At 42.2% G+C, this 21,822-nt stretch overlaps 1 protein-coding gene and 1 long non-coding RNA gene across 5 annotated transcripts; both read right to left on the reverse strand.

Annotated features, from left to right (window-relative positions):
* Positions 1-1,459: 1,459 nt before the first annotated feature.
* LOC107279902 (uncharacterized) lies at positions 1,460-21,564 on the reverse strand. Of its 4 annotated transcripts, none has more exons than XR_010739229.1 (7): positions 21,415-21,564; positions 18,855-18,927; positions 18,616-18,770; positions 18,266-18,349; positions 18,058-18,178; positions 17,921-17,978; positions 1,460-1,576 (listed from the first exon to the last, which is right to left on the reverse strand). It is a non-coding gene; the product is annotated as an uncharacterized lncRNA (long non-coding RNA). The 4 variants fall into 4 exon arrangements; XR_010739230.1 differs by lacking the exon at positions 1,460-1,576 and adding an exon at positions 3,308-3,400; XR_010739228.1 differs by lacking the exon at positions 1,460-1,576 and adding an exon at positions 15,923-16,242.
* LOC136351058 (uncharacterized) lies at positions 11,671-15,155 on the reverse strand. The gene is made up of 2 exons (XM_066307352.1): positions 12,805-15,155; positions 11,671-12,711 (listed from the first exon to the last, which is right to left on the reverse strand). The coding sequence occupies exons 1-2, from the start codon at positions 13,903-13,905 to the stop codon at positions 11,809-11,811; spliced, it is 2,004 nt and encodes a 667-aa protein (XP_066163449.1). The 5' UTR covers positions 13,906-15,155; the 3' UTR covers positions 11,671-11,808.
* Positions 21,565-21,822: the final 258 nt, after the last annotated feature.

The following is a 21,822-nucleotide window of genomic DNA, read 5'->3' on the forward strand; positions in this document are numbered from 1 at the left end:
TTTCTTGAAGACCGATCAGTCTTGTGATCGTAAAGACCGAATTTTTCAAAAGACTGAAGAACCTAACCGAAATTTTCGGTTAGACCGAATGCCCACCCCTACCTCCCCCTCTGGTCGACCTCCCCCATGCCTGCCCTACTGCAGACCTGGGAAGAAGAAGAAGGGAAGGAGAAGAAAGGGAAAGAAGGAAGCGGAGGGAATCGAGGTGAAGATGGAAATGAAGGGTTTGATTACCGCTGCCCATGGAGGCTTTCCCCCTGTTTTGGTTTTCTATTAGGGTTTAGATCAAGTGTTGGAAGCGAGTAAGTTTGGGATCCACCGATTTATTCCTCAGCCAGGTTTTCGCTGATCTGCCCCCTGCGCAGTTCTGTTTTGGATGCCTTTTCGGCCAAGATAATAGGATTTCCTTCGAAAAGTCTCTATACAAAAGTTGTAAATAACGTGTAGATCTATCTTCTGACCAAATGGCATGATTTTATATCAAGTGGTTTAGGAGGTATCAATTTCTGAAGTTGGCTGTCTGAATGTCGATGCATTTATCTGTAGTCGAGGTTCAGAGGGATTTTAGAGGATCTTAATGATGGAATCCGAGAATCTTGTATTTACAGAAGTTGTAGCATATGTTGTGATCTACCTCCTACATAAAAATTGTTAGCTTTTATCTTGTAGTTTGTTGTCAGTGCTCTTTTGAATGGTTGTTGCACAGTTTTCTGGGCAGATGCACTTTTCTGTTTTGTGCCATGTTTTAGGCCAGCTAAATGGAAGAATTCAGTTTTGTTATCTAAATGAAAGTTATAACTCTTGTTCTGTAGATGTCAGAAATGATATATTTTGCTATGTTATGTGATGTAGAATTGGAGGTATCGAGTTGTTAATCTATGCTGCTTTTATAGGAAGATTATCGGTAATTTTCTTTATGTTGTTTGGGGTGGGTTCCCAGCGTAGAAAGTGAATGTGTGATTCTTGAATGATTATATGTGTGTTGTTTGAGGCTGAGTCGGTGTTTATTCAGGTGGTGCCACTTCGGAACGCAACTAGAGTTCATCTCGCCATCGGAGAAGGCAAGTAACGTAGCGGTGGTTTGCTATAACTTTGACTTGTTATTTGATTTTACCTCCACGTTGAAATTATATATCATCAACCAAGATTATTATATGTTATACATAGGATTTACCTATATGAATCATACTTATTGATTCCTTCTTGTAGCATAAATCAAACCTTCACCCTGAACACAAGAAAACACTTTCGGCGCCAAATAGCCTCTTGGGCTAAACCATTATACCAACTAAGCTTGGGCAAAGCTCAACCTTAGCAACGGGAACTGGCTTTGTCATCATATCAGCAGGATTATCATGAGTGTTTATCTTGCATACCTTTAGCTTACCTTGTGCGACTACATCACGACCATAATGGTACTTGATATCAGTGTGTTTTGTCCTCTGATGGAACATCTGATCTTTAGTGAGGTATTGTTGATGCAAAAAACACACGCTGGCCTGGAAGATCTGCTTAGCTCCAGTGCAGGTCCAAAGGTTGGTAAGATGCAGGCGTGCTAGTCAGTTTGATCCTGCAACTGACAAGATATGAAAATAGCAGATCAATGAACCGATCGGCTGACAAGCCGATGGAGCAATTCCAGCCGATGCCGATACCAGCCGATAGCGATAGGGTTTTGAGCTATCGGTTGTATGTCCAATGTAGATTCTGATACTTGATGTGAATAACAATATAAAGGCAATCAGCTAATAATGATAAATAACAATAATATAATCCAGTAGAAACCAATCGGCTAACAATATGATATAATAGAACAAGTATTGATCTGAAGGTTAAAGCATACATCGGCTGGAGGTCCGATGTCATAAAATCCACAAGATTAGATAGATCAATGAAACCTTTGTTGTCATTGGCTAAATCCGACTTATATGTATATCCAATCCTTATAAGCCGATGCAACGTCTAGATACCTTATCAGTTAGCACCCCAATAAAACATTAGCATGAACCTATCGGCTTAGCAAGATTTATATTATCAACAACAATCTAGTACGTCGAACCTAACCGATGCAGCACGAGATTGTATATGATAATCTAATACTCGATGAGCCGATAGATCTGTCTAATGTGATGGATATAACAAATCTATTTAGAACAGCATTATAATTGTAGAGATATATTGGCTAAGACAGAAGATCGGACCTAACCGAGATAGTCCCAACTAAACCAATGCGTCTCTAAACGCAATGCAACTAGAGATAGAATTAAGATATCAGGTAGGCAAATATATCAACCGAACCAGAGCGCGATCCAAGAGATCGAAGCGATGCAGCCTTGAACAACACCAATGTAGCCGACAGATTCACCAGGGCCGGCGGAACGTAGGACTTACCCCTTCGCCGGAGATCGAACTGAACCGATGCAGCCCCACGTCAGGTGCCAAATTCCGTCGGTTGATAAGTAAAAACCTCAGGAAAGAGGGTGGCGACGCGCCGAGAGTAGTTTTATTGATTGTGATATTGATTACAATGACCCCGGGTGTACATATTTATACCCATGGGTAGATACTAGTCCTTGTAGGACTAGAAAGAAACTTTCCTAAAAATAAAAGGAAAACATAAAGTCCTTACCGGACACTAAACACACTTTCCTAAAAATAAAAGGAAACTAAACCCTGCCTAATTAATAGATAAACTGCCATGTTGTATCCTTCTTGAACTTGGACTCTTCTAGATAAGCTTCCTTTAATTGATCCGACTCCACCAAGAACACAACTGTTGGACTCTTCTAGATAAGCTTCCTTTAATTGATCCGACTCCACCAAGAACACAACTGCTGGTGACTTGACAACTCACATCGACCGATTCCGAGACTCTGAAGCCGATATTGACTCTAGGCCGATGATGATTTTGGGCTTACCTAATTTTGGCGTTAACAGGTATATGGCACTTTGATTGTCACAAAATAGGTTAATGCAAGAATCAACTCCACAAATCTCAGCAAACAATCCTTTCAGCCAAACTGATTCCTTACATGCTTCAGCAATAGCCATGTATCCTGCTTCAGTGGTAGACTGGGCAACAACAGGCTGCAATGTTGCCTTCCAACTTACAGCACAACTACCAATAGTAAACACATAACCTATGAGTGACCTTCGCTTATCTAAATCAGCAATAAAATCTGAATCCACATAGCCAATAAGTCCCTTAGCAGCCCTGCCAAATTTCAAACAAGCATATGTTGTGCCTCAAAGGTATCAGAAAATCCACTGAACAGCCTTCCAATGTTCTTTGACAGGATTAGCCATGTATCTACTGACCAAACTCATAGCATGAGATAAATCCGGATGAGAGCAAACCATGGCATACATCAAAGAACCAACAGCACAGGAATATGGAACCCTTGACATGAATTCAACCTCCTCATCAGTACTAGCACATTGTAAAGCTGATAATTTAAAATGAGGTGCAATCTAAGTACTAACAGACTTTGCATCATGCATGTTGAAATGATGAAGAACCTTCTTAATGTAACTTTGCTGACTAAGAAAAAACAAACCAGAATTTCGGTCTCTAGTAATTTCCATACCGGCGACAGGCCTCCACTTCGCTTATGCTAGAGTGGGTTGGATTATGTTTCTTGGGTTCCCTTTGGATTTTCGTACCCAAAGCTATGTCAGCCGTGTTATTAGTCTTTTTGGGAGGCTTGATTATTGGCAGTAGATGGATGTAGTCCCGGGAAGAGTTATGCTGCGAGCTTTTTATGATGATGTTGATATGGTTCCTAGAACAATAGTGATCAAGCAAATACCCAATCAGGGTGGTCAGGGGGAGTCTTGGACTTTCTCTGTTTTTGTCCTCAACAATGATTTTGCCGGCATTCAGGCTCCGGATGAAGATTTACCACCAATGGGTGCCCTAGATCCTGATCTTGAAAATAATCATAGCAATGGGCCGGTTCAGGAGGAGCATCTTGATAATCATGCTGGTGGTTGGGGAGATTGGGAGCAGCAAGGGGAGAATCAGGATCAGCATGTGATAGGGGATTCTGGAGTGAGTCAGCAGAATCAGAATCAGAATCAGAATTCAGATTCTAATGGTAATATGCAGATAGTGCCTTTTGTCCCTTTGGTTGATCCTGCTTTGGAGGTTGTGTTCACTGTTGCTGAAGAAGGCCCTTTATATTTTATTTCTGATGAAACACAAGGAAGGATTCAAGAATTTTTCCTCAGGAAGGAGCTTCTGGAAAAGTTGGTTAATAGTTTATCTTCCTCTTTTATTCCGGGTTTGGTGACCCCCTCTGCTCCATTTAGTCAGTTGGTACTCCCAAAAAGGAAGTTGAGTAAAGATATCTCAATACCCAGGTGACGCCAACCCTAAACCCAAAAAAAAAAGGGTGCAATCTTGTTTCTCTTTTCCCTCCATGACAAAGCACGCATGAAAGATCATCATTGTCCTTAGCACAGTGCCGGCGATCTAGCATATCTTGAGTATTAAACCTGTCATTGAGCAAAAGTCAAGCAAAAACCTTGATCTTCATGACACATCTGGTTTTTCACAACCAGATAAAAGATCTTGGAGGATGGAGAGATTGAAAATTGAGTTTATAAACTCTCCTAGCAGAATACAATTCTGCTCTATCTTACCGTTGCTTATTTAACCTATTTGACCATATATATATACCTAATTAAAAAATACGTAAGGTTTCCGCTCCCCCCCTTCGTCCGTCAACCCCCCCCCCCCACCGCGACTCCCCATCCGTTTTCGTCTCTCTCTCTCCCCCCTCCCGGTGTCCCGATCTCCACACGCTTCCCCTACCCGCGGCCTTCTTCTCCCTAGCGCCCCTCCTCTCCCGCCTCCCTCCCTCCCTCACGGCACCCCACATCTATCCCTTGCGGCACGCTCTCCCCCTCTCCCGTGACATCTCTTCTTCTTGGCATCCCTCCTCTCCCCTGCGTTCCTACCCTCTTGTGCGTTCAAGAAAAACGGAACCTCCTCATTCGGGAACACGTTTTGACGTACTCATCCGGCCATGTTCACCACTAGAACTCCCCGTTGCCGTTTCTCTCTCTATCGGTACCATGTTGTTGTTAGCCACGTTCCCATTATTCTGGTTTTCTTCGTTGCCAACCACCACAATCTATGACGAGCCACATCGTGGGACACGTCCGACCACCTTACTCACCCCCGTTTGGTCGCTGGAGCACCGTTGCCCATCTTCCCTCCTCTTCTATTTGTTGTGTTGGCTAGGGAAGACAATGAACAATATTATTCGTTTTTTCTTCATCTTTTGTTCTTCCTGCGCATTTAAGGAAAACGGAATCCTCTCATCCGGAAACATGTTTTGATGCACTCATCTGGTCGTGTTCATCAACAAAGCTCGTTGTTGTTGTTTCTCTCTATCAGGACTACGTCGTTGCCCGACCTGTTCATGTTGTTCTGGTTTTCTTTATTGCCAACGCCCACCATTTAACGTCGTTGTTTTTATCTCTGATTGCTTCGATTTTGACTAGAAAACGGAAAGAGGAGATCGAGTGGATCAAAAGCTATCAACAAATTTTGGAGATCGAGAAAGATTAGACCTTTGGAGATCGAGAAAGATTAGACCGGATTTGATGGGGGAGGATTGGCTCTGTCATCGTATGGTCACGTGACCGTGCGAGCTCCACCGGATTTGATGGGGAGGATCGGAAAAGGTCGAGGACAATTGGGGGCAATCTGGAAAAGGTCGAGGACAATGGTGGAATTCAGGCAGAGGTAGAGGACGATGGTGGAACAATGAAAGAGGAAAAGGAAGAGAAAATAAACCTGACCAAACCAAATTTTGTCAAACACATGGACCAGGAGGTCATTCCACAGAAGAATGTTACAGTAAGTTTTGTCATATACATGGTCCGGGAGGCCATTCCACAGAAGAATGCAGGCAAATGACTCACTTGTTGGAAAAACACGTAAATCGATATGAGAACAAGTATGAAGGAGCTCGTGATCAACGAGGACAAAACGCCATAGAAGCACCGCAAGTTATGAAGATAGAGGCAATTGAAGAAGTGCCAAAGAGAGTGATAAATGCCATAACTGGGGGCTCTTCATTAGGAGTTGAGTCAAAAAGGCAAAGAAAAGCATATGTCAGACAGGTAAATCATGTCGGGACAAGCTATCAGTCAAATCCACCAGTATACTCAAAAACGGTAATTTCCTTTGGGCCTGAAGATGCAGAAGGAATACTTTTCCCTCATCAAGATCCTTTAGTGGTCTCAGTGGAAATAGCACAATGCGAAGTGCAAAGAGTGTTAATCGATGGAGGAAGTTCAGCGGATGTGCTGTTTTATGATGCTTTCAAGAAAATGCAAATACGAGAAGATAGGTTAACAAACGCAGGAGTACCTTTACAAGGTTTTGGTGGACAACAAGTACATGCAATTGGAAAAATATCTTTACAAGTGGTCTTTGGAAAAGGCACTAATGTGAGAAAAGAAGAGATACTATTTGATGTGGTCGATATGCCATATCAGTACAATGCAATTCTTGGAAGGTCAACAATCAATATTTTTGAGGCCATAATACACCACAACTACATATGTATGAAGCTCCCAGGACCAAGGGGAGTAATAACGGTCCGAGGAGAACAGCTTGCAGCAAGAAAGTATGAGCTTCAAGGAACACCAAGTGTGAAAGGAGTACATGTGGTTGACCAAAAACAGGGAGAATACATAAAAATACAAAAGCCAATTCCTGAAGGGAAAACAAAGAAAGTACAGTTGGATGAACATGACCCTGGAAAGTTCATTCTGATAGGAGAAAACTTGGAAAAACATGTTGAGGAAGAAATCTTAAAGGTAGTAAAAGAAAACATGGCTGTATTTGCATGGTCACCAGATGAGTTGCAGGGAGTTGATAGAAGTCTAATTGAGCACAACCTAGCGATTAAGTCAGGATACAAGCCCAAAAAACAAAAATTGAGAAGAATGTCTACAGACAGACAACAAGCTGCAAAAATTGAACTTGAAAAGTTGTTGAAGGCGAAAGTCATAAGAGAAGTGATGCACCCAGAATGGCTGGCAAATCCAGTGTTAGTAAAGAAGGCAAATGGCAAGTGGAGAATGTGCATTGACTTTACAGACCTCAACAAGGCATGCCCAAAAGATGATTTTCCTTTGCCACGGATAGACCAGTTGGTAGATGCCACAGCTGGATGCGAACTAATGAGTTTCTTAGACGCATACTCTGGCTATCACCAAGTTTTTATGGTGAAGGAGGATGAGGAAAAGACATCATTTATAACACCATTTGGAACTTATTGTTTTATCAGAATGCCATTTGGTTTGAAGAATGTAGGAGCGACTTTTGCCAGGCTGATAGGAAAAGTTTTGGCTAAGCAGTTAGGACGGAATGTCGAGGCATACGTAGATGACATTGTGGTAAAGAGTAAACAAGCATTTACCCATGGCAAAGATTTGCAAGAAATATTTGAAAACCTGAGAAAATGCTCAGTTAAGCTTAATCCAGAAAAGTGTGTTTTTGGCGTTAGAGCAGGAAAGTTACTTGGTTTCTTGGTGTCCAAAAGAGGAATAGAGGCAAATCCTGACAAAATCGCAGCAATCCATCAAATGGAGCCGCCAAAAAACACAAGAGAAGTGCAGAGGTTGACAGGCCGAATGGCATCTTTGAGTAGATTTCTATCTAAATCAGCAGAAAAGGGATTACCCTTCTTCAAGACTTTGAGGGGGGCAAACACCTTCGAGTGGACTGCTGAATGCCAACAAGCTTTCGATGACTTGAAGAAATACTTGCATGAAATGCCAACATTAGCAAGTCCGCCAAAAGGTCAACCTCTGTTAATGTATGTGGCAGCAACTCCAGCGACAGTTAGCGCAGTTTTGGTACAAGAAGAAGAAAATAGGCAAGTGCCGGTATACTTTGTCTCAGAAGCATTACAAGGACCAAAAACACGATACTCAGAAGTAGAAAAGTTGATTTATGCAATTGTGATGGCTTCAAGAAAGTTGAGGCATTATTTTCTGTCGCATGACATAACAATACCATCGGCATACCCGATAGGAGAAGTGTTAACAAACAAGGAAGTCGCGGGGAGAATAGCAAAATGGGCAATGGAACTCTTACCTTTTGACCTGAAATACATATTAAGAACAGCCATAAAGTCACAAGTACTAGCAGATTTTGTGGCAGAATGGACTCCCAATGAGGTAGAACAACAGGAAGAAGTCGAAAAACCATGGATAGTATTCTCCGATGGAGCATGCAATGCCGCCGGAGCAGGAGCCGCTGCAATTGTGAAAACACCAATGAAGCAAACGTTGAAGTATTCTGTTCAATTAGCTTTTCCTTCAACAAACAACACAGCAGAGTATGAAGGCGTTTTATTGGCTATGAGAAAGGCAAGAGCGCTAGGGGCTCGGCGGTTAATAGTCAAAACTGACTCAAAGTTGGTAGCAGGTCACTTTTCCAAATCCTTTGAAGCAAAGGAGGAAACTATGGCTAAATATCTGGAAGAAGCAAGGCTGAATGAGAAACATTTCTTGGGAATAACGGTAAAAGCCATAACAAGGGAAGAAAATGGAGAAGCTGATGAGCTAGCTAAGGCAGCCGCAACAGGTCAACCATTGGAAAATTCATTTTTCGATATAATCACCCAGCCAAGTTACGAAAAGAAAGAAGTAGCATGCATACAGAGAGAAGGAGATTGGAGAGAACCGATCTTGAAATACCTTGTCAGTGCACAACTTCCAGAAAAGGAAGAAGAAGCAAAGAGAATACAACTAACGTCCAAAAAATACAAGGTGGTAGAGGGACAGTTGTATAAAAGTGGAGTTACTGCTCCTTTGTTAAAGTGTGTAACAAGGGAAGATGGCATGAAGATGGTGGTAGAAATACATGAAGGCTTGTGTGGAGCTCATCAAGCACCACGGTCAGTGGCTTCAAAAGTCATAAGACAAGGAATCTATTGGCCAACAATTATGAAAGATACAGAGAAATACATCAAGACGTGCAAAGCATGTCAGAAGTTCGGTCCAATGACAAAAGCACCACCCAAAGAACTGCAACCAATCCCGCCAGTCTGGCCTTTTTACAGATGGGGAATAGATATAGTAGGTCCTCTTCCAAGAGCGAAGGGAGATTTGCGCTTTGTCATTGTTGCAATTGAATACTTTTCAAGATGGATTGAGGCAGAAGCAGTGGCAAGAATAACTTCTGCAGCAGTACAAAAGTTTGTTTGGAAGAACATAATATGTCGATTTGGAATCCCAAAGCAAATAGTATGTGACAATGGAAAGAAATTCGAATCTGGAAAATTTCAAGACATGTGTAAAGGCCTTAATTTGCAAATCAACTTTGCCTCTGTAGGCCATCCTCAGACAAATGGAGCTGTGGAAAGGGCAAATGGTAAAATCATGGAAGCTATCAAGAAGAGGTTAGAAGGATCAGCAAAAGGAAAATGGCCGGAGGATTTGCTATCAGTGCTTTGGACACTAAGAACTACGGTAGTAAGGTCGACTGGCATGACCCCTTTCAGATTGGTTTATGGCGATGAAGCAATGACTCCAAGCGAAGTAGGGGCACATTCTCCAAGAATGATATTTGACCAAAAAGATGAAGAAGGAAGAGAGATAACTCTTGAAATGCTAGATGAAATAAGGGTTGAAGCTTTGGAGAAGATGGCATCATACACAGAAGGAACAAAGAGCTATTAGAACCAAAAAGTAAAGACAAGGCCGATTGAAGAAGGAGATTTAGTCTTGAAGAAAGTGCTCAATGAGGTAGCTGTTGGAAAACTCGAGTCAAAGTGGGAAGGACCATTCATAGTCAAAAAGAAGACAGAAACAGGAGCATTCAAGTTAGCATATCTTGATGGTGATGAGTTAAAGCATACTTGGAATGCTATTTCTTTAAAGAAATTTTATGCCTAAAAAAAAGAAAAAAAAGAGAGAGAAAGAGAAAAAGGAGAACACGGGAGCTCGAGTTTGTAGTATACTCACTCAGATGTAAATACGAATGATATCCAAGTTAATGTATATAAACAGGACGTAGGGTTTTTATCCATAATGGAGGCCCGAACCTGTATAAAAAACATGCCTCTGTGTATGATTGCAATAGAACTCCGCACGCTCGGAGTCGACTAACAAAGTCGACAAAATAGAACTCCGCACGCTCGGAGTCAAATACTCTCGACTAACAAAGTCGACAAAATAGAACTCCGCACGCTCGGAGTCAAATACTCTCGACTAGCAAAGTCGACAAAATAGAACTCCGCACGCTCGGAGTCAAATACATTCGACTAACAAAGTCGACAAAATAGAACTCCGCACGCTCGGAGTCAAATACTCTCGACTAGCAAAGTCGACAAAATAGAACTCCGCACGCTCGGAGTCAAATACATTCGACTAACAAAGTCGACAAAATAGAAGTCCGCGCGCTCGGAGTCAAATACTCTCGACTAGCAAAGTCGATAAATTTGAACTCCGCACGCTCCGAGTCAAATACACCTTGATTACTCAATCAAAGAAAACTCATAACTTCGCACGGTTCGGAGGAAGAATACAGCTCGATTACTTAAAAAGCGGAAAATCCGCGTGACGAGGTAAAACACGTTTCGACCTCATCACTCCTTCGAAAGGTGAGGAGGACGGCGGTTTTCGAACTATTTTGCCTTAGTCCTAAAACCAGCTCAGGAATGCTCGAACTCTATTCTCGTTCGAGCTCAAAAAGCGGAAAATCCGCGTGACGAGGTAAAACACGTTCCGACCTCGTCACTCCTTCGAAAGGTGAGGAGGATGGCGGTTTTCGAACTATTTTGCCTTAGTCCTAAAACCAGCTCAGGAATGCTCGAACTCTATTCTCGTTCGAGCTCAAAAAGCGGAAAATCCGCATGACGAGGTAAAATACGTTTCGACCTCATCACTCCTTCGAAAGGTGAGGAGGACGGCGGTTTTCGAACTATTTTGCCTTAGTCCAAAAAACCAACTAAAGAATGCTCGAACTCTATTTTCCCCTCGCTCGAGCTCAAAAGACGGAAAATGCACGTGACGAGATAAAGTACGTTTCGATTTCGTAACTTCTTCCAAAGATAAGGAGGACGTAGTTTTTTTTTCGCTTTACTCCGAAGACAGACCTAAGGGTGCTTGAACAATTGAAATAAAGAGCATTTATAAAGAAAAGAAGAAAGGAAGGGTTTATTTGATGTTAAGAAGGTATAACAAGTTACATACAAACTCTACAAAGAAGAGAGAAAAGAGTCGGGATAAACAATGTTGAGAGGAGAAGGCATTACTGTATATGGAACTATTGAATAACGCCTTTTCCATATTCTACGTTGGCGTTCGGATGGTTGGAAGTTTTGCCAAAAGGCTTTACTAGCAAGATTATTGTTCGAACGCCGTTCCCTAAACTCAAGTACAAAGTCACGTAAACTGTCATGTCGATGGCTTCGTTGCCATCGGAAAAACTTAAAAGCAAATATACAAGTATTATCATAATAGGCTTCGAGTTCGTCATCGGAGATGGCGGTCCTGCTAGAAGAAAGCTTTGCAGGGTCTCGAAATGCTAAGTGCTTCACATTTCGAGTAGGCAAAGTGTTGTTGCGTCGAATCACAAGTTTTCGATTCGAGTTAACCTGCAGCCCCCCAAAGAAAGGGAATTTCCGTGAAAAGCATGCAATAAGAGAAAAGCATTATAGTCAGCTACACTATAAATTTTTACAATAAAGGCTCTCAACCATAACGGTTTTGAAGCAGCAAAATAGCATTGTTTTCGAACATACGAAGCATCCTTAACTATTCTTTTCACGAACGTCACACCTGTGCGCTCGACCTCGGAGTACTACTGTCTTTATCTTGTTGGCTCGAACTGGCCGGCTGTGACTTTGATCTTGAGGCAAGAGATGCTCGGAGAGACCTCAGGGTATCTTCATATCCTTTCTTCTTCCAGTAAAGCACTTGGAAAGCCTTTACGACGGGTTGAGCTGCATCTCGAAGCTGTGCAAATTTGGCCTCATCATTAAGCATACCTTGTATATCAGCTTTAAGGGTGGTAAAGTGTTCACACCCATTTGAAAGCAGACAGGCCGAAAGGCTCTCCACAGCAGTTTTCGAGCAGCGAGATGCAAAGGGAGTAACGCTATCTTTTAGCCCAATGGAAAATTCCTCGAACCATTTTCCCACAGCTGCTAAAGTATTTTCTTCCGATAGCAAGCTGATGTCAGCCCCTAGACTTCGCAACGCGATTCGAACGGTCTCGCAACTTTTCAGAAGAAGTTGGCGGCAACTTTCGTTCTCGAGCTCTAAAGCAGATATCTTCTCGCTTTGATTTTTGCAGGCGAGTTCGAGTTCTTTATTCTTCTTCTCCAAGACCTCAACTTGCTCCTTCATCTTGTCTTCTGATTCAGCGCGTTGTCGTGCGACGTCTTGATACTCGATGATTTTTCGCTCGAATGCTTTTTCACGAGCGAGTAATTTCTTCTTTTCCTCAGTAAGCAACTTCTTTTCCTCGGAAAGCTCTTTCTTTTCGCCGCTTAACTTGCGCACGAGATCGGTGGTAATTTTCTTCTCGTCGGCCATTCGATCAAGTTTGCAGCGAAGATAATCCCGATCCTTTTCGAGTTTAGCGATGCGATCAAGTGATTTCTTCCGTCGCGTGCAAATAGCTCGAAGAGCTTTCCGAGCAACACCACGTTGAAGACGAGCAAGGCTCGCAGTCTGCGCATCAGAAAATAGGTTTTAAGTCAAAAAAAAATATAATATAATATAATAAAAATAAATAAATAATAAAAAAAATAAAAATAAAAATACCTGTGCAGCAGATACATCAAGTGCTGCCCAAGAGGACATAAGATCATTTTCTTCCAAAAACTCCTTTTCAAGATCAGGAGTAATCAGAACATTCTCGAGTTCATCACCAATCGAACTCAGGGGGTGGCGATACTTTAGGTCATTCAAACACAAGTTTGGGCCATGATGGCTACTTTCCCCGAGTTCATTGAAATTAGGAAGACCCATAAGCCAATGTCCATCTTTTGCACATCGTTCGCTAAAACCACCAAGAACGTTTTGTATCAGCTCTGGGGAAGGGGTTGCGATGAACGGCGGTGACGGAGGTGGAGTTGGGTTCGAACTACCTGTAGTTCGAACACCTCCATCAGCAGCACTCTTCCCTGCTTCGGACTTTTCGGCCGCATTGACGGGCGTTTTTGCCTTTTTTGCAACCAAGTCTCTATCAGCTCGAAGAGAGTTTGTTGTCTCAACAGTATCACCCACTTGGGTCGAACAATCTTCATCGACAACCGTGTTGGCTGGGGCAACAACATACAGTGAAGCTACTTCTTTTGCCGAAAGGGCAAAACTAGCATCAGCTTGAATTGGGGTGACATGGATGGCAGAAAGATCAATACGGATATCATCTTCATCCAACTCTTCATCACTGTCAATAACAAACTGCACTCGTTTAGAACTCGGTTCAGGCGGAGGACTGCTGGCAGTTTTCTTCCTTTTCAAATCAGCTAAAACAGTAGGAGGAGGAACTGTTTTGCTATCATCAGATTCAGACGAGTCGCTCGAGTTGTCGCTCGAACTGTTACTCGAGTCGCTATCATCACTCGAGTCGTTCTCTTCTTCATCAGCTCCTTCCTCTTCTTCTTCTTCTTCAGCATTTTCTTCACCAATTTCTTCGTCAACATCTTCCACTTCAACATCATCATCATCATCAGAAGAAGAAGGCTTCACAGATTTCTTTTTCTTTAGTTTGGGGACAATTTCAGGATAAACCCGGACAGGGATATCGGAGCCTAGAGAGGCAAAGACCCGATTTTGCCTTTTCCCGTTTTGAAGTGTCAAAAATTTCAAATGCTCATCCTTGGTATAAGGGCCAAGAAATTTCCGAACTGGGCGGACCATATCCTCTGGAATCACAACTACAAGGAAGAAGATAACAAAGGGAGAAAATAAATCTTCTTAACTAAATCACTTTTTCAAGAAAAACAAGGTTCGCAAAAAAAAATCAAGTTCGAAAAGGAAACTTACGATCAGACGAAACCACAAATGGAGGAAGACTGGAAGGGCAATCTTCTGGGATTTCTCCAAGAGTGATATCCCAGCCGCTCGAAAGAGGTCTAATTTTGAGAAGAACAAACTCTTCCACCAGGTCTCGGCAGCTAAAGTTCGAAACAAGTTCTTCGATTCGAGGTTGTATGGCAGTGAACTCCGGCGACAAAGAGACTGATGGCTCGGAGACAGCTTTTGGTTTCTTCCCAGAGAACGAAAAAGGACAATCCTTATCATTCAGCAGGCTAACAGGGATTTGATGATAAAACCACTTCGACTGCCACTTGTTCCCCCATTTTGCTCGAATAGCAGACATAGCTGGCCATGGACTTCCGCGCTTCGGATGAGGAGCAAAGTTTACACACCCAAACTTCGAGTTCTGTTTGGTGTAGTGCCGAGTACAATGGAAGTATGCAAAGTCTTCAGCTTGGGGGGTCTCACCGCAGCTTCGAACCATCCATTCGAAAAGCCCAATTCGAACTAAAGCATTCGGAGTCAATTGAGGAAACTCAAGTTTGAACAATTTCAGGACCTCGACCAAAAAAGTGCTGCACGGGAATTTAAACCCGGCGTAGAAGAAATCCTCAAACACAAGAGTGTATCCCAGCTTGGGAGAAGGCCTTGATTCTCCCACTGGTCAAATTACAACGTTTCGACCAGATATCCAACCAACATCAACAAGATCGTTTAAGTTTTTGTCCTTAATCGAAGAGGCACCAATACCACAAGAAGTATTTTCGTGGTTTTTTGATTTCTTGGACTTCGACTTTTCCGCAGTTTTCTTGTTTTTCCCCATGTTGTGTAGTGAGAAAGGAAGAAATCAAGCAAAGCACCAAAACTCGAATGGAAGAAGGAAGAAAGAGATTTAGTTCGAGTCTTTTGTGATTTCGAGTTGATGGCAGAAAAAACGAGTGGTGGCGTAGGTCGCGTGATAGCGACCCCTCCTGGCCTTATATAGCGCAGGGTGGTAAGGGTCGCGGGTTTACGAGCGGACACGAAACCCGAAGCGACGCGACCCCTTAAGCGCACCAATGAAATACCGGCACGTGGCATAAAAAACATTTAAAAAATAATAAATAAATAAATAAAAATGAAAAATAATAAGAATAAAAATAAAAATAATGAATAGTAAACGTGGCATATATGCATATTTGAATAGTGTGTTTCGACCGAATAGGAGGACGGCGGTTTTCCCCCTTTTTCCATAAACTCAAGCACGGTTTCGGCCGAAAACACACATCGCCCTTACCCGTGAGGGGCTTGTTGTAGCAGGGTACAAACACCTTTTCCTCCAATTTGGTCAAAACACTACGAGGTTTTGCAAGACCTAAGTATCCAGAGGGGAAAACACTCATTTTGAGTGGAAACTACCTTTCCAAGAGGAAGAACACCTTTCCCAAAAGGAAAATACCTTCCCAGAGGAAGAACACTCATTCGAATAGAAAATACCTCTTCGGGTGAAGAACACCTTTTTTAGGGACATTCCATAATCGCTAATGCAACTACACATATTTTGGACAAGTTACAATTTCACAGGTGGTTTCCAAGGATGAAAGAGAAGGCAAAGGGGAATTCGAATTCCCAGGAGGAAGAAGACGGTCCAGGACGGAAAATGCATTTTTCCCAAGAGTTCGAGGAAGAGCACTCCTCGAACAAGAGAAGATGCCAAGGGAAGATTCCGTGGGGTCCACCTTCAACCACTCTCGCCAGCTAGCACCTAAAAGACTAAAAGACCCCTGGAGATGTACTAGAATGCCCCCACAGACGCTGATGTGGCAGGGGCATTAGAGTAAACTTACAAAGACCCACAGGGGTAAAAATGTAATCTCACGTGTACGACCACCGGTTATAAAAGCCAGTCAAAAACCTGTAGCAGGACAAGACATCTTTAATACAAAAGTAATCCTCAAAAGTTGTGTTTGCTGTTCGAGCTCGTTTCTAAGGATAGGCGGGAAAACACTTCTTTCCGGCCTATCCCCGATCTTGTTCGTGACCTAAGGTCACAACATCGGTCATTAGCGTAGGCCAAAAATCTTGATGAAAATAATGCCCTGAGATGCTGAGAAAAAAAAATTGAAGTTGGTTGTTGCAGATGTAATTTCCTAAGAATCGTATACATGTTCATCAGGTATTTTAGTTGATGCATTGACACATGGAACATCTATTACTCCCAAGATATGCATATACGGCCTGAAAAGTAGTAGAGCAAAAGATTAGTTTAGGATTAGATTCTCCTATATATATGGTTTTTCTCTTCAAGAAGTTGGGTATTCTCCAGGGATCAAGACAAATGTTATATATTTCTCAATAACTACTAACAAGAACAATAGGATGGCTTCACAGTGATTAGTGGTAATCATCTGTATTACAAGCAAAATTTAGAGCCTCCAGTGATCTGAAAACATCACATTACCTCCAAACAAAGAAATAATAATAATAGAACCAGACAAAATTTTCCTTTGTAAAGTTCAGAAGAAAGAATGGATGCAAATCCATTGATAGGGGCTGCACAGGATCAACTAAGAATATGGATAGACGCCTTCCAAAGCTGCCATCCTTAAGGCTAGCCTATTAATCGACTTTGGCTACCTAATTCCTGGAAGAGCTTCTCCTGATCCAAGACATATATGATCACGCAAGGAGGAGACAATATGTTAAAATCTTCAAACTCTATGGCCAATTTCTGATTGGCAATTGTGAATGATCAAGAAAACAAATGGTGATCCACAAATTGACACATCACAAAAACATGTAAAATAGGAGAAATTGGTATTACCTTAGGGTTTAGGGGGAATAGGGCTGGTTGGCCGGTGGTTGATGTCTGACGGTTTCAGGAGCAGAGAACAGGGAGGGGGCAGCAGATGGAGCAGATGCCGGATCGGCTGGGCTTCCCTGGTGGCGGCAACCTCGACGGCGGAACCAACCGGATCGTCTCGGACTCAGCAACAAGCATGAGGAACTGGCGGCGCGGTGGAGATGGCTGTAGGAGCGGTGGATGGCAAGATACAGGCGAAACAGTGATGGGGGCGCGATCGGCAGGGCGGTGGTCGCAGCGGATGGGTGGAGAAATCGGTGGCGGCGGGGGAAGGGACGACCTCGGGGGCAGCGGTGGACTGCAGCGGCGATGGCGGATGGGGAAGATCTCGTCTCCGGCTGTGCGGCTTCGTTGGCCTGTCACGAGGAGGGAGGATGCGCGCGAATCGAGTAGGAGCGAGGAGGGCGGCGGGGATTCGCGGGGAGGAGTCAGCGCGGCGGGGATTTATGCGACCGAGTCATCGCGAGGCAGAGGAATCGGTGGAATCGCTCATAAATGGCGTAGAGGATAGTGGACGGATGAGATTAGATCAGATGGTGGATAGACGGATGAGATTAGAGGGGATGATTTCACCTGTAGGATTGGAGGGGTACAACTCCTCCTTTTTATATTAGTATAGAAGTATAGATTCTTTTCAAATTCAAGACTTGAAGGGGAAACTACACAGTTCAAGGGAAAACTATACATTATTTGGTGAAAAGCAAGGAGAAATGCAATGCTGAAATACATGAGTTATGCATTGCAGTAATAAGCTAATAATACATAGGTACTCCCTCCGTTTCAGGTTATAAGACTTTCTAGTATTGTCCACATTCATATAGATGTTAGTGTCTAGATTCATTAACATATATATATGAATGTGAGCAATGCTAGAAAGTCTTATAATATGAAACGGAGGAAGTAATAAGTTAAGTATACGTTTTTGAAAAACTGAACTGTTTCACCAAATGATTCAATACAGATCAACCAAGCTGTATTCAGTCCCAGTACTCCAAATAGGGATATGTAAGAGGAAGGAAATCAGTTTAAAAGATGGGAAGGATTTATCTATACCTGGTTGTGTAGTCGCAATCATCAATGTGCTAGACATCTAGGCCATTGAACCAGGCTCCTAATGATGGGTAAGAATTAGATAAAAAACAAATTTATGATGTAGATAAACAGAAACCGTGTCTGAAGAAATTGCTTACTGGTTGATTGATATGTAAGAAACCAGATCCTTGGAGATTGCATAGAACTGAACGGTTGCATGCCTAAAGTATTTGTTCCCCCCATTCACCAAATTGCCAATACTCAGGCTCAGGATAGTATCTTACACCCCGAGAATGAAAAACGATCTAGCATTTGGTCAGCAGTTTAAAATATCAGCCAAGGCATGACAAAAACAGGGGAACTTACTTCTGAGCCAGGACTGGACCAGATTTCATGCAGCCAATGTAAGCTCGAGGTTTCGACCAATGCTTAGCATGTTTCCAAGAGTTGCTGCAATATTTGCAATATTATTAGTACAGTGTCGCTAAAGTTGAGGTAAAATTTTACAGCCTAAGTTTTCAGCTTTAGCTTCAGAAGCAACATCTCTGAAGACTATGTATATATGAGATTTCATGAACTTAGAATGTATAGTTTGCATCAAATACTTAGAAGAAATTTAATACAAATGAAATGTCTGAATAGGTCAAATTTAAGCAGGAAAGAATTAAGACTTAAAGAAGGAAGATGATGTTAGATCATAGGGCAGTAGTTCGTACACCTATATTTACATGTAGATCAACATCCACTTTAATGTAGCACTCTGCAGCCAACCTGGACAAGGATTTCACAAAAAATGATTGTCTTTGCAACCAACTCCAGATATTCTTTCAACATGATCCTGAGCAATCGACAGATATTCCAAGATATTTCGCTGTTACAGACAAATAACAGACCATTAATACTGTACTCTACCAGTTAAAGTAAGTTCTATTGTACTACAGCCTATGGTAATTACCAATCTAAAGAATCCACCATGTTTCCTATTTTCTGCATCTATAGCTCTATCGAGTATCCCACCAGATGTTGAACTGTCAAATAAGATAAAAGATGAAAATTTCAGATACATTGAGCACAAGATTTTTTTACTTGAAAGTAAACCCAAGTTATTGTCAGTTTATATTGCTGAATAATAATACTACCTCCGTTTCATATTATAAGACTTTCTAGCATTGCTCATATTCATATATATGTTAATGCATCTAGACATATATGTGTGCCTAGATTCATTAACATCTATATGAATATGAGCAATGCTAGGAAGTCTTATAACCTGAAATGGAGGAAGTAGTAAATTGGAAACTGTTTAGTCTAGTAAGACTGTAAGAGAAACTCTCCCTTTACTATCGTCCACAATAGATTGCCCAAAGTACGTGTTTTCTATTTTCCTCTACAAAACTATGACCGATAAGAAATGTAATTATTTTTTCTTCCTCAAATCCTCTTCTCCCACCTGTTGTAAACACAGAAACAATGTCATGTAACATGACCTTTTTTTTCTGTGGCAACAAAGATGTGCATGCAAGACAATGCAAACCGTGAGGAAGCAGCGGCAATAACGATTCCCTTGAGGCCGGCTCCTAGCATCTCCTCCCTCGGGAGCTTGCAACTACAGCGGCTTGAGCTCGCTCTATAGCTGCTGGGGATGAAGGGCAGAGAAAAAGAGGCAACATCATAGACGAGATGGCCCAGGTGAGCGAGGAAAAGTGGTTGCTTAGACACCTCATATAATCATGTATACAAGCACATATTTGAGGATATCTAATTAATTAATGCATTTTACATTTTAGACTTATTTGTATCTTTAGTTGGGATCCGTTGCAACGCATCAAAACAGGGTGCCAGTGTCCAAAAACACAGTGAATTCAACCATATGTAAGCATGCATAATTCCAGATCACTTGAGTGAAGTCTTCAAAGCAAACGATATGGAATATCAGAACAGAACAGCTGAGAACATAATAAACTTACTAAATATCTAAAGGAACTGCGTAGATGGAAACATAGCTAATTAGATGTCGTATATTGTCAGAGGGTCAGTTTTTCCAATTTAACATTTGTATTCACCATCGCTATGGTACAACATTACTGATTGAGCTACACAAGCTATTGCCAAATCTCAAAGATGTAAACTATGACAATCCATGACTCGATGAGTGTTTATGCAACTTCATTTGTCTAGAATGAAACTCAGCATTTAAAATTAAGGCGAGGGGTACAAATTGTGCCTCAAAGTGGGCTAACATAGCTTTTGGTTGTGAGCAAGACTACATTAATTACTGTTAAAAAAGTTTTGTACAGAACATTTTGAAACCAAATTAACTTTACGACTTTTCTTAAATTGGCTGTTAAACTGGGTTGCATGAAAAATGAAAATAAAGGATGCAGCGTGGAACTATCTTAGAAAGTGTGCTCTAGTAGAGGAAAAATTAATCCGAGTCACCCTAAACTTTCATCCCATTACTCTAACACCTGAAGGTCCTCTGCCTGCAAAACACTTCAAAGTTTTCTTCTTCCTTTGTCTCTGGGGACTCTGGAACCATCGACATGATGTAGTTTTTAGGGGTGCATCACCTTCAATTGATTGTCTTATCGCAAAATGTAAAGAGGATGCAACCTTGTGGGCTGAAAGATTGAGCCACGCTGACAGGGCTGTTGTAGAGTCTTGGAAACTTATCTTATCATCCCCCCTCACTCTAATGTAACTTAAGCTACTGTACTGTTCCTCCCTTTTAATGAAAATTCAGGTGGGGAAGCTCTCCCCCCCCCCCCCCCCGGTGACCAGTCTAAAAAAAACACCTAAAGGTCCTGAACTATAGAACATCTAAATAATATGTGGAACTTAAAAAGCCACAAACAGTAACCATTACCCTTTATGTAAGGAGGCATTTAACCTAATCCCTTAAGATTGGTAATTAATTAATTTTCCAGGACAACAGTCCAAAGAGCTTGGGCCATATCCACACTATGCAAGCAAGCACAAATTGCTTTCATTCGGTAATTTTGCATTTCATTCTTCACCTTGGATAGCTAAGTGGCAGTGAGCAAATTAAATTTAAGGAAAAAGGAACCTCATGTCAGACTACTTCCGCCTTAATCTGAAGAACAACGATATAACACTCCAAAGAGTGATGTAACACAGAACATCACACAAAGATTGGACTCGCTCGAACAACTTATTGTACATAAAATGCAATTCCCAAATCTTGTTTGCATCTCAAAATATATACTCATATAGTGCATCAATTCAGCAGGTTATTTCCTTCAAATTTACTTTTGATGAATAAAAATACTTGTACTAGCCTTCGTAGGAGGACAGCAAATTTGCTAGCGAACCAGAGAGGCAGGTACCCAGCATTTGCCCTTAATCACCCCCTGAACGCGGCAGCTCAGACGCAAAAACCGAAAAAACAAACCCAACATCGGCAATAGGAATCGTGCAATTCCACCCCGAAATACGCAAAACCCTCGCGGATCAGGGCAAGGCGCTCAGCTAGAGAGGGGAGGGGTGTCGCTCACCGCAGATCTTGACGGGGGCGTGGATGCGCAGGAGGTTGTGCACTTGGGCTGCGATAGGAGCACCCGCTTGACCTCGACGTAGAGCTGCCGGATCTCCGCCTCGGACAGGACAGCTGCACCTGCCTCCCGCCCCGCCGTGGCAGTGCAGGCTAGGGCTCTGTCAACACCCTCCTCCATGAACACCCTCCGCCAAACCATCGAGCTCGCCGCCTCAGATCAGGGAATGACCGAATTAAATTTGAAAATACACTGATCATTCAATTTTTTCTTAGAAATATTCGTGATTTAAAAGTTTTTGTGAAAATATACCGTCGATATCGGTATCGCGCGGTGAAAGCGCGGTCTCGCAGAATGAAAGAGGGAGAGCGAACGCTCTCGCGAAACCAAACAGCGACACCGTGCAATATC

The sequence above is a fragment of the Oryza sativa genome, chromosome 2 (genome assembly GCF_034140825.1).
Source record: "Oryza sativa Japonica Group chromosome 2, ASM3414082v1".
Lineage (NCBI taxonomy): Eukaryota > Viridiplantae > Streptophyta > Magnoliopsida > Poales > Poaceae > Oryza > Oryza sativa.